This window comes from Halichoerus grypus, chromosome 8 (assembly GCF_964656455.1).
Source record: "Halichoerus grypus chromosome 8, mHalGry1.hap1.1, whole genome shotgun sequence".
Classification (NCBI taxonomy): Eukaryota; Metazoa; Chordata; class Mammalia; order Carnivora; family Phocidae; genus Halichoerus; species Halichoerus grypus.
The window spans coordinates 111,389,651-111,407,613 of record NC_135719.1 but is presented as its reverse complement, the minus strand read 5'-3'; the positions used below and the strand labels follow the sequence as shown (position 1 = coordinate 111,407,613).

General features: G+C 35.4%; 1 protein-coding gene across 5 annotated transcripts in view; it reads right to left on the bottom strand.

Moving 5' to 3' along the window:
- ARID4A (AT-rich interaction domain 4A) overlaps positions 1 to 17,963 on the bottom strand; it is a 64,729-nt gene that overhangs the window by 25,399 nt on the left and 21,367 nt on the right. For all 5 annotated transcript variants that reach the window (XM_078053761.1, XM_078053764.1, XM_078053763.1 and 2 more), the window contains exons 10-15: positions 17,390 to 17,466; positions 16,621 to 16,787; positions 2,943 to 3,015; positions 1,735 to 1,829; positions 1,484 to 1,581; positions 723 to 954 (exon numbers count right to left, since the gene is read on the bottom strand). In XM_078053761.1, coding sequence (XP_077909887.1) covers positions 723 to 954; positions 1,484 to 1,581; positions 1,735 to 1,829; positions 2,943 to 3,015; positions 16,621 to 16,787; positions 17,390 to 17,466 — 742 coding nt within the window. The remainder of the gene's footprint in view (positions 1 to 722; positions 955 to 1,483; positions 1,582 to 1,734; positions 1,830 to 2,942; positions 3,016 to 16,620; positions 16,788 to 17,389; positions 17,467 to 17,963) is intronic.

Sequence of the window (17,963 nt, the reverse complement as noted above, 5' to 3'; positions counted from 1 at the left end):
CCTGGGATCTGTCAATGAACAGAATAAAGACTAATCCCTGCCCTTCTGGAGTGTGATTCTAGTGCAGACTGGGGTAAAAGAAACAAATATAATTAAGAGAATATAAAGTAAATTACAGATAAAAAGAGCAACATTAGAGGGATTGCAAATACCAAAGAGAGGAGGTAGATTACAATTTTAGATAAGATGACCAGGATAAGCTTCAGTGAGGGGACTATTTAGCAAGACTTGAAGGAAGTAGGGGCGCTTGGGTGGCTCAGATCGTTAAGCGTCTGCCTTTGGCTCAGGTCATGCCCCACATCGGGCTCCTGGCTCAGCGGGGAGCCTGCTTCTCCCTCTCCCTCTGCCTCTCCCCCTGTTCATGCTCTCTCTCTCTCTGTATCTCTGTGTCTCAAATGAAAAAATAAAATCTTTTAAAAAAACAAAAATTAAAAAAAAAGAAAAAAAATACTTGAAGAAGGTAAATATGTGAGACTGACCCCAGATGAGAATGACTTGAACAGACATAAATAGAAAACAACAGGAGGAATGATTTTTCAGCTAGAAGAAATAATATTTACTATATTTAGAAAAAAACAGCCAGACTAGTCTGCCTAAAGCACAGCTCAATACTGGAAAATAAACTAGGTTCACCGGACTATTTTTGTGTATATCTGAAAATGTCCATAATAAAAAATTTAATGTTTAAAATAAAGCAGATAAAACTAATATTAACTACTTACTCTTGGAGATTTTAATTCTATTTCTTCTCTTTCACTTTCACTGTTTGAATCAATATTTTCCTCAGGTTCACTCTTCACTTCTACTAAAGGCATTTCTTGATCTACTTTTAGAGCCTCTTCCATTGATTCTTCTAAGTCTTTTTTTTCCTCTTTTACTTTTGGTTCATGGTGGTGAACAGTTCTGAACTGAATATTTGCAGAACGGCAGTATTCCTCAAAACCATAGAGATACCTAAACAAACAATATTTCATTTTAGGAAATCTTAGTCTTTACATTTAACTTGAATATTATTAAATACACACAGATTTTTAAAAAGTAAAACTCAAGACTTTTTTTAAAGTACTTTTTCTATGTTACTAATTTCTCAGTGTTTTATACAGGATTATCAACAGAAATATTGATCATAAAATTTCTTCCTGAAAAATCTGCAACTGTGATAACTGAACATAGCTATCATAGTTTTGATATGAAGGCTATTCACCATAAGTGATATAACTCTATAACATGTATCATCATTTCAGACTATTAACACTGCTGGATCCCTGACTTTGAAAAGGAAATCAGGACAACATGAAAAGGAGTAAAGCCGACCTGGTGCAATGAAATATCGTTCAGTCACACGTCTCTATTAACCTAAACCTTTTTATACACTTTCTCTAACTTCAATGTTCTTTGATGTGTTCTTGTTTAACTGTTAACAAATTAAATGGAAAATATTCCTGTAATATGTATTCTTTGATGAATAAACTATACTACTTACTTTCTATAAGCAGTTTTTACATTGTAGGAAGCAGCTGAATTCAAAATAGGAATGCCAAGGTCCATATAAATTTGCTTCCATACAGCACCACTATCAATCTGGAAAATTAAGTTTTTATTTGTTAACATTTACAAAGGGAAATAATCTTTACACTAATATTCTAGGTTCATTAAGAAAATGTGTTTATTACCTACAGTGCATATAACAGTGCAACATTAGATAATTTAACTTTTCATTACATCCTTACTTACACTGTCACATCCGCCTTGATGATAAACCAGTCTAAAGAGTTTGAAGAGATTGAGATCTTTATAGCCCAAAACAGGTGGTTTGTTGATTGGAGTACCTTTTTAACATGAAGGAATGGAAAATGCTGTTACAAGGCTATCAGTACAAACCTTTCCAATTTCTAATTTCCCAAGTTTTATTAATCAGAAGCATATATTTAAAGGCCCTTAAATTATGTAAGGCAATACAAAATATTCTCTATATTCTTTATACAGCATTGTGGTGGTCTCTAGATTTACCTCTATGACTAATAAAATCACCTGTCACTGAATAGGGTAGAACTAAAACCTACAACTGCAAGGCACAGCCAGTAATGTTGCTGGTTCAAGAAGCCTGGGCAAGAACATACACAATGGAAAGGGTACAATTTAGGGCATAGATCCATTTTCACTGCTTGAACACAAGTGTTAAGACTGTTAGCAGTAACCTGAAGGATGATTTCTCAAAGTCACAGAATTCCTAGGACCAATTTACTGGAGGATTTTCCAGGACTTATGTAAAGTCAAAAAGTAGAATAATTTATAAAGGCCATATTTCTTTTAACTCCATTAGAAATCCTATTCTAGGAGTGCCTGGGTGGCTCAGTTGGTTAAGCGTCTGCCTTTGGCTCAGGTCATGATCCCGGGGTCCTGGGATCGAGCCCTGAGTCGGGCTCCCTGCTCAGCAAGGAGTATGCTTCTCCCTCTCCCTCTGCCGCTCTTCCTGCTTATTCTCTCTCACTCTCTCAAATAAATAAATAAAATCTTAAAAAAAAAAAAATCCTATTTCTATTTAGATAGGAATTGATCTCCTACTTTGTTTCATTTGTTGAAACCAAGGATCAGGCTAGTTTACTCCCTGCAAAGATAGCATTAGTAACTAATGGGCATGTAGATTAATATGACAACTGTTCCCTTTCCATTATGAAATATTATTATAACATTTTTTGGTTTTATAAGTCCCAAATAGACTAAGTATAATTATACCCATACAATTTTCCTATATATTTCTGCTCAAAATAAGTATTAATAGTTGTTTTTATTCCAAATACTTATTTTCAACTGTAACTGATTCTTAGGCTTTACTTAAAATCCAAATTTATATACCCATGATTCTAATAAAAATAATGCATAAACCTACAATGTAAAACTGTAAAAGAAATAACTACTTTTAAATAATGAGCATGAAATACCTCTGTCTTCCATAAACTTATAAAGCTGTTGGAGGAAGTTGTCCCTCTCTTCAGGATCAAGTTCTTCCTCAGGCTGTAAAGTATATAAATACATAGAACAATGAATAGGGTGAGATACAGTCTTCTTTTTAAATTTTTTGTCGTTGTTTTATGAACCCAACATAAATTTTAATAAAGCTGGAAAATATGAATTTCCTCCAAACTCTACAATGCTAGACTTTAGGTCATATTTTTATAGAGTTGATTTGATGCAACTGTCAAAATACATAATCTCTACCCTTCATCCATCTATCAAGCCAACCCTACCCTTGAATATCAATATAGGGATTAAGACTAGCCATGAGGGGGGCGCCTGGGTGGCTCAGTCATTAAGTGTCTGCCTTCAGCTCAGGTCATGATCCCAGGGTCCTGGGATCAAGCCCCGCATCAGGCTCCCCGCTCCGCAGGAAGCCTGCTTCTCCCTCTCCCACTCCCCCTGCTTGTGTTCCCTCTCTCGCTGTGTCTCTGTCAAATAAATAAAATCTTTAAAAAAAAAAAAAAAAGACTAGCCATGAGGAAAAGGTTCAGGAATCAGGTAAGAGTGTTTTTACCTCATTTGGTTTAGTTTTTTAAAAAATCCATCAAAATAGCATGTGGCCCACACAAATGTATTGATAGATAAGCACAATAATTACAAACATTATTTAAAAATAACCCACATACAAATGTTAAAATTTGTTATTGAATGAATATAAACTAGAGGTTGCAAAGTCACATTGCAAAGGTTTTTTTGTTTTGTTTTGTTTTGATAGCACAGCGGTTTAAAGAAATTTATATATATTTAGGGGCGCCTGGGTGGCTCAGTCGTTAAGCATCTGCCTTCGGCTCAGGTCATGATCCCAGGATCCTGGGATCGAGCCCGCATCGGGCTCCCTGCTCAGCGGGAAATCTGCTTCTCCCTCTCCCACTCCCCCTGCTTGTGTTCCCTCTCTCGCTGTCTCTCTCTCTGTGTCAAATAAATAAATAAAATCTTTATTAAAAAAATAAAGAAATTTATATATATTTAAATGATTCATAAAATTTCACTTTGTCTCAGGCCCCGCCATCCCTTCTTGTATCACATTAGCCTGCTTTTCTCATTTGCCCTTCTTGCACAGCCTCTGTAAATAAGACTTTGCAACCCCTGAAAAGAAAATGAAAATTATTTCTTAAGGAAAGGAACTAGATACCTAACCACAAATTAGTTCCTGGGGGATGGGGAATCAATGGAAACATTCATGTAAAAAAAAAAAAAAATCTACTCCTACAAGTACCTATTTAAGTGTTAATTTTACTAATTACGTAAATCTAACGATTTCTTCTTACAATGTCAAAGTCTTGGCTCTAGTCAAACAGATTATGGGTTTTAATAAAATATTCCCTTTCCTGATAGACTACTTATAAACTAATACTTGGGAAAATTCTTATTTAAAATTTAACAATACTGTGGAGAAACAAACAAAACACTAATATCTTTCATCCACATAAATTATTATAATTTCAGAGTACTGCTTTTCTACGTTCTAAAAGAAGAATTTAGATTGTCTTTCAAAGCCATAATCAAAGCAAAAGCAACTATCAGCCAATAGCGTATTCATTGTCCAGAGGGGAACAGGTCCTTTAAAATTATGTAGTCTTGAAGAATTTTAATTGCTAAAATATAGCAGCCAGAATCAATGAACATGCAGTTGATTAAAATATATAATAATTAAAAAAAAAAAAACATGAGGCAATCAACAGAAAATAAAATCTTTCAGTACATTCACTCAGAATGATTTATAGCACTGGAGTACTTTGAGTTTTAACAAATACAAAGAAACTAAGTCGAAGTTCTAAGCCTCACAAATTAGCAATACTGAATTAACAATCAGTACAGAGTTAATAGGGGTCATTACTAAATGTTCCAATCAAAAGAGAGCAGTTTTTTCCCCATGTGAATTTAAAAAGTTTTGCTTTTGCAAGGTAATTAGAACAACTACCAATGAGTTAACTCAAAAAAGAAAAAGTAATCCACTAGCCCAAGAACCATTTCAAATATTATTTTTAAAGACTTCTGGTATGGGGGGAGGAAAAAAACCTTATGCCAGATTGCCCCTATGCTTTGCTTCTGCCTCATAATTACAATATTTTCCCCTCAGACCAATACCTCATTTCCAGTAGTTTTGATCTGGCAGAATTCAAATAAGACCACTGTATCCAATATACATAAAAAGTATTTTTTTCAAAAGGCACTGACTTGAAATCAAAATTTTTTCCAAAAACAAGTAAAAAAAAAAAAAAAACCCATCAACTGCAAATTAGGTATTTATTAAGGTTGTACCAAACATTTCATAAATTCTTACTAAGTTTTATAGATAAAAATGGGTGTTTTAAATACATTTGATTTAAAAGTTAGTGGATGTCCAGGGCACCTGGGTGGCTCAGTTGACTAAGCATCCAACTCTTGATTTCGGCTCAGGTCATGACCTCAGGGTCCTGGGATCAAGCCCCATTTCAGGCTCTACACTCAGTGGGGAGTCTGCTGAAGATATCCCCTCCCCCCCGCCCACTCATGCACTCGCGCTCTAATAAATAAATAAACCTTTAAAAATAAAATAAAAGTTAGTGGATGTCCAAGAGTGTATGAAGTTCCATGAGAAATTATGGCCATAAAATTCTAAGTTCAGGTGCAGTTAACAAGTGTAAAAACAAGACATAAATGAATAAAGAATTCTGCTTATAAATACCTGCTTGAGAAGAAATTTATTTTCCACAAGAAAAAAAGATGAGGCTAGAAACACAGTTTAAAATTTACCTGATGGTCTCTGCAAAAATTAAAACTGCTTAATTTCTTAAAATAAGTAATTCTTCACAATCTTTTTTTTGCAAACAGCTATGTTATTAGTCACCTTGGACTAAAACTGCATATGCTAGAAAACGCCTCCAACTGGAAGAATCTGCCTTTACGGCCTTTGTATGGGGGCTCATATTTCCTCTCATGGTGTGCTTTCTCTGTTCGTATTTTTTAATGCAGTTCTTTTTTTTTTTTTTTAAAGATTTATTTATTTAAGTAATCTCTATGTCCAACGTGGGGCTCAAACTCACAATCCCAAGATCAAGAGTTGCATGCTGTACTGACTGAGCCAGCCAGGTGCCCCTGTTCATGGTACCTTCATACCTGTAGTATCTCTCTCCTGGTCAATAACCAGAAGGTGTTGCATTCTTAAAGGGTTTTAGAGTAATATAAGCTTGTAATAATGGAACGTAAAGTCCACTAGACTGCTGATATGCCTTCTTTCCTTCATTCAGTCAAGCATGTGAAGAGGAATTATGTACCCAGTAAAATGTCAGGATGGAGAACAGGGTTAAGGATATGGAAAAAGGATGAACGTGATCATAATTTCAAGAAATTTATAATTTTATTTAGCATCAGTATATACTACCCAGTGTTATATATGTAGTTGTGCATCTATCTAGTAAAATATGAGTTTTCTGACTTTGGAAACTGTATCTTCAAATTCAGTTCAGACATTTATTGATGTCTACCATAAGTCAGGGAGGGATATGCAAAAGTACTGTGATTAAAATGAGAAGACATGGTACTTTCTACTTTTGACCCTCTGAGTCTAGCAGAGGGTGTAGCAATGAAAAACAAGCCAATGTAATACAACATTAAAACTGTTGCAAAATACATAAAAAAATACAGGAGGGGGTCAGTGGTTCTGCTGGGGATGGAGTAATAGTGGTTATATTAGGGAAAGCCTCAAAATGTGAAGAGTGGAGAGCCCAGGAGCTAAAGCAAACAGCATAACCATGAGGCTGGCAATGGCAGGCTGTGATTAAGAAAGCACTTTTTGGGGTGCCTGGGTGGCTCAGATGCTTAAGCGTCTGCCTTCGGCTCAGGTCATGATCCCGGGGTCCTGGGATCGAGCCCCACATCGGGCTCCTGGCTCGGCGGGGAGCCTGCTTCTCCCTCTCCCTCTGCCTCTCTCCCTGCTCATGCTCTCTCTCTATCTCTCTCAAATGAATAAATAAAAAATCTTTAAAAAAAAAAAAAAAAAAGGAAGCATTTTTTTTTTTTTTTAGATTTTAATTTATTTAACAGAGAGAGAGAGCACAAGTAGGCAGAGCAGCAGACAGAGGGAGAGGGAGAAGCAGGCTCTCTGCCGAGCAGGGAGCCCGATGCGGGGCTCGATCCCAGTACCCTGGGATCATGACCTGAGCCGAAGGCAGCCGCTTAACCGACTGAGCCACCCAGGCGCCCCAAGGAAGCACTTTTTAATGATACGCTAGAGAATCAGAACCTGAATCTGAGAGAGCTGGAGAGGAATTGTATCAGATTTGTGTTTTTAAAAGCTCTCTGCCAAGAATGAGTTTGATGGATTGGAAGTGAAAGGGCAGTTATTACAACAGTCCACAAGGAGGAGGATCAATGCTTGAATTAGTCTTGCTCTCCGATGATGGAAAGATGACCCCCTACTCCAGAAGGAGAAAGAGAGGAATAAACGCTGAGACTCTTTTCAGTTTAAGTCTAAGTTATTCATGTTTATAATCCTAAAGGTTCCCACACATTGTAAGGGCCCGAAAGGTTAAAGACATGCCTATTTTACCCACAATTTTATCACCAGGGACTGGCATTTAGCTAAGACACTCTGTTATTATGTGAATGAAAACAATGTCTGTGAAAATAAACTGGGGAGATTTTCTTCGATTATTTCACATTCGCTGAGTTTCAGAGCTAGCATTAATGATAATATAAATGCAACAGGAGTCAAATAAAAGAAAAAATAAGAATGGCTGAGAATGGGGGCACCTGACTGGTTCAGTCGGTTAAGTATCTGCATTGGGCTCAGGTCATGATCCCAGGGTTCGGGGATAGAGCCCCGCACCAGGCTCCCTGCTCAGTGGGCAGCCTGCTTCTCCCTCTCCCTCTGCCCCTCCCCCACTCATACTCTCTGTCTCTCTCTCAAATAAGTAAAATAAAATCTTTTAAAAAAAGAAAAAAAGAATGGCTGAGGATGTTCTAAAGTCACGGGTCACTGTGGCACAATCACTTGTTAGCATTCACTTCATTCTTTTCCTAAATACATGGTTCAGAAAATGATTATTCATTCAGAAATGGTGTGAATTCTAGTGAAAGATGGGACTTTCTGCATTTTACTGGGATAAGAGATAAATAAAATACCTGTTTTTGCTGAGCTATTAACTTACCTAGCTAGCAAATCTCCTCCCCAGAACACAAATTAGGACAATATACAGCAAGTGTCCAAATTGTGAAAATATGTCAGTAAAAGATGATGCACTTTACACAAAGCCCCTCACACCCATGTATCTTATACACGGTTCTAAGGAGTAGGTCAGGATAGTTTCTTAGCACAGAACAGATTAGAGCCACAAAAACCAACATTTTGAGAGTGCGAAAGGGTATAACTCAACTTGATTTTTGTGGTTTCACTTCACTGTACTGTATTGTATGTGAAGTACACGTCTTTTGTTGATGGGTATCTCATTGCTCATGAGACCCTACAGGTATCCTTAATAGATTATTAATGATTATATGACACCTTCTTCCTTTCTTAAAAAAATATATTCCAGGATACTGTGCTTATTTTTCCATACCAAAATATTGTTTTTGTGAGTTAATGTCATTTTAGACAACAGCAGCTTCTTTCAGCCCGCATGCTGCTGCTACAGTACCCCCTCTGGCCCTCTTCGTTGGCTCCCCTTCTCACCCCATCCCTGGCACTCCAGCACGCATCTTCTCAACTCTTCAGTTCTTACAATCCCTTGATCTTCCATCCCCCACCCCACCTACTCCAAAACAAAGGGGCTGAATTTGGGAGTCCTCTGCAGCAGGTAGATTCTGTTGGAGCAGAGGAGGCAATAAGACAGTGCCCTCGAAAGCTCTACTCTGGAGAACGAAGCACTGCAAGAAGCACAACAGAAGTGGCACCTCTGAAGCTGCCCCTGGGCTGGAGGATGGACGTGAAAGAAGAAGTGATACCAGTAGCTGCTCAGGCTTTTATTGTAGAAAATTTTAAGTTTGAAACATATTAAATAGCCACAGTGATTTTTTTAAACTGTGCAATAAATGCTAGAACAATTTATTACTGGGGTGAATGCACAGAACATTTATAGGTCATACGCAACCTTAACTCAAGTAGAGCTGCTATTTGTTCCTACATATAAGTCTTGGATTCCATGTAGATTCTTTTTGGATTCTTTAAATCTCAGCTATTGTTTATCACTGTCTTAGTTTTTTCAACTTTCCTTTTATTTTCCCTACTTTATTTAATACTGATTAAAGGACTGGGCAACAGAAAAGTGATACTCAACGTAATATACCTGAAAACTCAACAAGCAGCTTCTGAGCAAAATCTAAATGTGTGTATATGGAGAGGCGGAGTGTTAAAAAAATTATGTATTGCTGGAGAATAGTAGGAGGGAGAATAGAAAAGTGAGCACAGGTCAAATTATGAAGGGCCAAACTTATAAAGGGCTATGATCCTATTGGTGCTGAGGCCATTAAAGAGTTTCTAGCAGGAACCCTTTGTGTTAGAAAGAGGTATGAAGAATGGATTGGAGGGGAAAAGACCTATCAGAAGACACCTGAAATAAGTGGGACAAGGAAGAGGAGTATCAGTCAAGAACCTTTATTGCAAGTGGCAGAAAAGTATCCCAAACTAGCTTAACCCAAAAAGAATTAATTTATAAGCTCACAAAATTATGTAAGGAAATGAGATTGCCTACTGAGTGCACTGCCTAAAAAAAGAAAGCATATATTATGAAGGGAAGGTAGATACCTTATCCCGTGGTTTGTTCCAAAGTGAACTTTCTGGAACCTTACAACAAGTCTTTCAACACTTTGTTTCAAATAGCAGTATGTTAGGATAATTGCATGGCTCACACTCGTTCATTTATTTAGAAACTATTTAATGAAGGTTTAATATTAGCCAAGCTCTGTGGTAGTTGGTGGATATGCATATTGGTGGGAAAAGGAAAAAGCTACAACAAAAAAACCTGACATCCACTGTTTTCATAGACCTTACAGTGGAGAGAAGAGAAAAATTTTTTAAAAGTCTGTGAAAACTTCTGTAATATCTCTACACCTCTGTTTCCTCACTCATAAAAAATCCTGTTGTGAAGATTCAATAAACAATCTTTAAAAGTCACTAACTCTCCAAAACTAAGCTGAGAACATTACTCAGTTTTGGCATCTTTGCCTGTTTCTATCTCCTACAAGGCTAAATGTTTTAACTCCAGTATAAGGAAAGCTACATCTTATGATGTATGCTCTGGTGTAATTGATATATTTTGTTGTCATAACACCTCAGTGAAATATAACAAATGAAAACCTAAATTTAAAAAGAAAACTTAGGGTCGCCTGGGTGGCTCAGTCTGTTAACTGTCTGCCTTCGGCTCAGGTCATGGTCTCAGGGTCCTGGGATCGAGCCCCGCGTCGGGCTCCCTGCTCAGTGGGGAGCCTGCTTCTACCTCTCCCTCTTCCCCTAGTTGTGCTCACGCTCTCTCTCTCTCTCTCTGTCAAATAAATTTTAAAAATTAAAAAAAAAGAAAAAGAAAACGTAATTAAAAAAAGAAAAAGAAAAAACCCAATAACATTAAGTCTAGTAACTGGTGATCCATTAGTCAAAACGACTCCCCCTAGGCTACCAGTAAAGCCCATGCACCACAAGTAGAATTCTAAACTGTCCAGAAAGTTATCATATGTAAAAACTATCAGTTGACAATATAGATTTTAGAAGAAAGGAAACAGAGAAAATTCACAATCTTAATAGGCACTAATCATTTAGGATAAGGGCTAAAAGCCATGACAAGACTATATTAAAAGAATACAGGGATGCCTGGGTGGCTCAGTCGGCTAAACATCTGCCTTCAGCTCAGGTCATGATCCCAGGGTCCTGGGATTAAGACCCACATCAGGCTCCCTGCTCAGCAGGGAGCCTGCTTCCCCTTCTGCCTGCCGCTCTCCCTGCTTGTGCTCACTGGCTCTCTCTCTCTGACAAATAAATAAAATCTTAAAAAAAAAAAAAAAGAACACAATAATTAAATCTTGAGTAAATATGAAGGTAAGTAATGTCCAATATACTACTTTTAGAAAGAGGTGACATTATACAATATGTTTTAGAAGTATTTCAATATAAAAGAATAAATACAACTACTTCTGTGCCCTAAAATCAATTTTTTCCAAGAGGAATCACATTGAGATTTCTCATTTAAAAAAATCTGCTTAGATTCAGTGCAGGGAATAGACTGGAGAAGGCCAGCAGGCCAGCAGGGACATAGGAAGGTTACTACTGCATTCGTGTAAGTAAAGGAGAATAGTGGCTTAGACTATGGTGGCAGAGAGTAGAAACAGGGAAGTAGGCAAACCTGAAAGCTATCAAATAGGCAGAAGAAAGATTTGGTGTCTCATTGGTTAGAGGGGCAAGAGTGGGAGGATTAAGGTGACTGCCATGTATCTGGTTTGGATAATTGGTGGATCATGCTTCTATTCAAATAAACTAGGGACAACCATGAAAAGGACCAGTGTGGGGGTAAAAATGAAAACAGTTCTTGTACACATTGAGTTTGAGTACTTACAAAATAAGCCTCGTTGGCAGTCTACTATAAATGTCTGGGGCTAAGAAGAGACATCTTTGATGTACATATAGATTTGGAGTCATTATATCATTTAGTTAGGAAGTAAACTAGAAATAAAAAGTAATGTCATGGATGTCAGGTAACTGAAGAGGGTAGGCATGTCAAAAATGCTGAATACTGCTAAGGAGTCAAATGAGATCATGACAAATATTTTTTGGATTTAGTACAGAAAATTTGTTGAAGGTCACTGGTTGTTTTAGCTGTGGTGGGAGTACAAGACACTACAGTGAATTAAGAGTGAACAGGAGGTCAGGAAATAGAACAGTGGATGTAACTGAGTAATCTGGTCATAAGGGTGAGGAAAGAGGACAGTAGGTGGAGGAGTTGTCAGAAGGTTAGGAGAGATGGAAGCATGTGTTTAAAAACTGATGAGAAAGAAACAATAGAACGGAATAGGTTAAAGATCCTGGAAAGAAGTAGTCGTTCAAAATTTAAGATAAGAAAAAAGGGAATGAGATCCAGAGCATAAATTGAGAGACTCATCATATAGAAGAGAGCAACATATTATCAACTGTACTTAAGGGAAGGAGAGCAGGCAAGTGAAGTGTAGCACATGCTCCCAATCTGATATTCCTAGTTTCTTTCTCAAGTTGGAGTGGAGTGGGGCAGGGTTAGCGGACACAGTGATTTGATTATAGAAACTGGAAATTGACTAATGGTGTTGAAGGCCCAGCAAAAACTGGCGGTCATAAAATTTAGAATGGTATCATTCTTCCCTGTTGTATACACTGAAACAGAAACTTTCAGGTAACACATAAGATGTCATGATATATTCATTACGTGGTAAGACACTTTCATAATTTCAGAAAACAGTTCGACAACTATCTGCCTAAATAACAAATTATTATATGACTCTTGTATTCTATCAGACTTGACGAGACTAATCATTTTTCCCCCTACTTGAAAAGGTACACACATTCTACTTTTCATCATCAAGCTGTGGTTTGCATACAATCACATCTAAGGCTTTATATTCAGTCAACCCTCTTTCATGCTACCACAACTATGAAATAATTTGATCTGAGAAGTGACTTTTTGTAGATACATAAAAATGCAGCTATAAATGTGTATACAAATATGCAATCCTCATTAATCTGATTAGGTGAACCTAATTTGGTTAGTCTTACACTAATTCTGTGAGGAAAGGTCTTGCTGAACACATTAGGACATTTTTTTTACTTGTTCAACAAGCTAAACTTCAAGACTTTTGCAAGTAAGTTATTATATTTGAATGCAAGTTAAAGTCTCAATTATTCATTGAAAACTGACTTTATAGAATCTGCTTAGAAACACTTGATTGACAGCTTGAGTTACTAGATATACCTAAAATGCTAATATTACCTTTAAATTTTTCTTTAAATTTTATTGCCTTAGCATAATTTTCCTGAGTTATCAAGCATTTACTATAGGTTTATACCCAAAGTGATTCAAGATCACTAACAAATGCCTTTACAAGACAACATAAATACAAATAACACTTGATTTAACCATAAGAAAAAAATTCCAGTTTCCATAAATAAAAAAACACAAGCACTTTGATTTTTATAATAGTGGAATATAATCCTAGGCAATAGATACAAGAGTGATCCCTAGGAAATTCAAAGATTGGAGAAATGGGTGTCAGTACTTCTAAACAAAAAAAGAGCATCTCTTGTAAAAATTCACTAAATTCTTGTTTTCATTACTAAATATGAAATTAGAAGGGATTTTTTAAGGGCCCAACACATAAGACTACATATAGCAAACTAAAAGGATATGCAACTAGTCAAATCCCCCTTAATGTCTTCACCTATTCACTTTATCCTTAGACAACTTTCCTACATTCATCCAAAGTGAATATAAGGAATAACTTATGAATAAACACCATTACTTATGTTTACATGGACTTTTCAATCAATTTCAAAGCTCAAAAGGAAATCAGTGTATCTTTTCTATTATAAAATTTTCTTAACAAAAGACATTTAAGTAATACCTACAAAAATATTCTCCAGGGCTTTTTTTCAATATAATTATCAACAGGTTAAAATTTACAGTCATCAATATAGATTGGACCTACTTCCTGTCAGACTCTCAAGTCTTTTCCTACCCAGTAACAGTATGAAACGTATTTCTTGTATTCCAATCCTGAACTATAAATGCTTAGGAATTCGAAATAATAATAAGTAAAAAAGATGCTCCTCCGTGGTAAAGCCATGAATCTCAAATCTTATTTAGGCTATTTTAGGGTACTCAAAGAATCAAATATGAAAACAATGTCCACTGTCCCTTAATACTGCAGAAGTATCTAACACTTGTATGATTCTACTGCACAAAATTTACATTAAATGACAAGCTAAAGTACTGTTATAGTGGCTTACAGAATGTTAAAGATCTTTTTTATCATTATAAAGCAACATTATATTTTCATGAGAAGCATAGCATTACTACGTTTCAGGAAGAATATGATCTACAATGTAATACAACAGCTTAGCCTCACCTATGTAGTAAAGGCCTATAATGACTAAGCCAGGTAGGCCCTGGCTTATCAGACTTTAATTAATTTTATACCATACCGACTTTTTTTTCCTTTGTTACATATAAACTAAACTGTTTTTCAGTTTATCAATACAGTAAATTTTTAAAAATTACTGTTCAAGACAAATTAGAATGATTCAGCAACTAAATCTTAAATCCAAGAGCAAGAAATGCAGCTGATTTTTTTTTTCTAAAGCAACCAAAATCTCACTCAAGAAATCTACCTCTACGGCCAGAAAAAAAGAGGAATTAGTTCCTGTCAAGTAATTCAATAAAGTATAGGCTACGAAACTGACCATCTGGAAAATAATTTAAATTAACAGACAACTCAGTGCCTAAATGTTGTAATTTTGCTTTTATTTTTCAGTAAATGAAAAGCATTCTTTTTCACTTAATTTTAACAGGTTCATAATTTAAGTAACACATTTTAAGAAGATACTATCCCTTACAAATGTCCTTACATTTTAAAATTTCTTTACCTACTACCTGCAAACAATAGGTAACAGAGCTTGCCTCTGCTCTTCATTCCTTTTTACTAACATTTACTAACAGCTTGAATAAAACGCTGTGATTTTTATGAAATTAATAGCTGTAATAAGAACACTATTTACTATTTACTATTTTATAGCCATCTTTTCCAACCTTACTACAAAGCTCTTTTTCCTCTCTTTGTTTAAAATTTCAGGGTTTGCTTTTTGGGGGGTGGGGAGTAAAGAAAATGCATTCTAAAAGGGACAGCAATTAAAAGTATTAGCAAAAATAAACTAATCTTTTTTCAATATTTGGCAATATCAGATCCTAACTAATGCTAATTCTTAAAAAAAAAAAAAAAAGGCAAAATCAGACTGCAACAGTTCACACCCTGAAAATGTGGCCTATTTACCCTGAAAACATATAATCTCTAAATAAATACAGATAAAATATAAAAATCACATTTAATAGACTTTAAATCCTGAATTCTGCCAAACTGTCTCATTATCATTTTCATTTCAAAATCTATCTTGTTTCAGAAAAATAGCCTTCATCCTCTGATAGTCTAAAAATAGACTCCTACTGTCTCTTTTACAAGAAACAATTACGCTTGGTTATGAGCCCTACCATTATTAGCCACATCATCAACACCTAAAATTCTCATTTAACCCCGTTTTTGGCAATCAAAATGGTAACTAAATATATTTTAGAAAAAAAATCTTACCTATATGCTGCATTTTCTTTCAAATGCAAAATGGTTAGATTCCCCTTCTACTTAATCAGTACAGTGTCTGAACATTTTTCAGTCTGACTTGCAAATATTTGCTTTCCCTCTTAGGGCATAGCATCCGCAGGGTTATACAGCACTACTTACATTCTCTTCCACATAAAAATCAGACATTACATGAAAGGAAAAGAAAGACAGCCCATTTCAAAGCATCTGGCAAACCTCCATTGGCAACCTGCCAAGCCTCTGCTAAACCTTCCTGTCTTTCCGAGCATGCTCACTTAAAACCAACAGCACGTTACTATGGCAACTCTGTAGGCAGCCTGTAAGTATGAACCGCCATTCTGATTTCAGAGTGCAAAAAACCAAATACTGCAGGGGAAGTAAAAGGAAAGAAATATCACATACCCTTCATCACATACAAGTATACTCATTCTATTTCATAAATTCATATTTGTACGTGTAAAACAGAAACAAGCATTCCATGTTTTCCAAGCAAATATTTTTCATGCTCAAATAGGTCTTCTTTTTGGTAAACTCATTCTCTTTGTCTGCCCCTAGGTCTCTTTACCTCATAACAACCAAAAATATACTACCAGTTTATCCCACTTGACAAAACATTGCTGAATAAATAGACAACAATATTCATATAAGCTATTATGTGGTAGCTCATGAATAATTTCCTACATTTATAGATATATATCCTAAATGACATAATATTACCAAAAAAAACCATTAGCACTTATAAAAACAATCTCTTTTCTCTGATTTATAAAACTGCCAAATGAAATATTCTTTCAGTTCGGATAGGTTTTTTAATCCCCACCATTCTTGAGATACTGTAAAATAACTGAAAGAGGTAAAGTTTCTAAATTCAGACATATCAGATCTGGGTTCAAATCCCCATTCTCCACATTTGAGCTGTGCAACTTTGGGAAAGTTACTTAACCTTTGTGACCTTCACCTTCCCCACCTTTAAAGTAGGATAATACTAGTTATTCCACGTGGTAACAATTTAAATGAATTAACATATGTAATATACCTAAAAGTTACATTTCTTTTCTCCATGGTTGTTTGCAAAGTTTGTACTTGATTATTTAACCTGAAAAGTTCTTTGTATGCTAAAAAAATTAGTTCTGATTTACCCACTAAGTTAGAATCCAAAAAAATCAAGAAATCAATTTGAGCTAGAAAAAGGCAGAAACAAATAATACAGCACATCTAAATGAGGGAAAATATACAAAGGCAGTAATTTTTACTTTAAAATATTAAAATGTCTTTATGTTACAAACATAAAATTTCACCTACCACCTCTTCTTCTTCCTTTTTGGCCTCCTTTTCCTTCTCTTCATCATTTTCTTCAGCTGGACCATCTTCATCATCACTACTGGATGATTCAAGGATTTCACTTATATCCATTTTCCAATTATCAGGAACAATTCTAGTTTTTAAGAAGATGCTTGCTTTCTGTAGCCCTAAGAATAAACAGTTGTTATGGAATTAGCAACATAGAATAATAGAATAACAGTCAGAGTCAGAAGATCTGGACTCAAATTCAGCTGTCCCTTATAAATACAGTAGACTTCAATATATCTAAGTCATAATGTTATATTAATGTTTATTATTACCCTAGAAAATACTGTTAGGGCGCCTGGGTGGCTCAGTTGGTTAAGCGACTGCCTTCGGCTCAGGTCATGATCCTGGAGTCCCGGGATCGAGTCCCGCATCGGGCTCCCTGCTCAGCAGGGAGCCTGCTTCTCCCTCTGACCCTCCCCCCTCTCATGTGCTCTCTCTCTCATTCTCTCTGTCTCAAATAAATAAATAAAATCTTTAAAAAAAAAAAAAAAAAGAAAATACTGTTAAAAGTATTAATGGTAAAACATGGAAAAGTTAAGCTTACTTAAAAATTACAAATAAAATATTTTATCTAGCCCTTAAAAAAATAGCCATCAAATAAAAGTAAATATTAACTCTAAACAATTAAAATGGCCCCAGAGAATATTCAGTCTTGGTTTAGTCACTATTTACCATTTAGAGCCACATCATGAAATAATGGACTGATTCATTCCTATTTTACCTGGTTTAGCAGAGAGCTCTGATTCAGGTAGATTGAGAATATCTACTTCCTTGATATCCTTTCTTGCTATAGAATAACTAATTACAGAGAAGAATAAAGGGAAGGAAAACCATTATTAGGTAAAAATTATCACTTAAATAATATAAACACATAGAAAAATGTAAACCTCAAAATCAAAATTATTTTGCCTATGTTTTAAAAAGACCATGTATGTCCTAATCCTTAATAAAGGGCAAGAGGTAATATAGGCAAAGCTAGTATCTTAATTCTTAAGATTCACATACTCAAAATACACTAATCTGAAAGCCTCACATTTATTAATAGTTTATGCAATCTTCCTACACCCAGTATAGGGTAGTTTAGATCAGCATGATATTTTCCTTATAGAAGACACAATGTCTATTTTTCTTGATCTTTATTATTTCTTAAATTTACTACTCAGCTTAGTAAAAAAAATTTAATAGAAGGTAATATTAAAATATTTTTATCACTGTAAGATATATTAAAATTTCCAGAGAATTACATCTCTCTCTCTCCACACACATAAACACATATAATTTTTTCTTTTTTATAT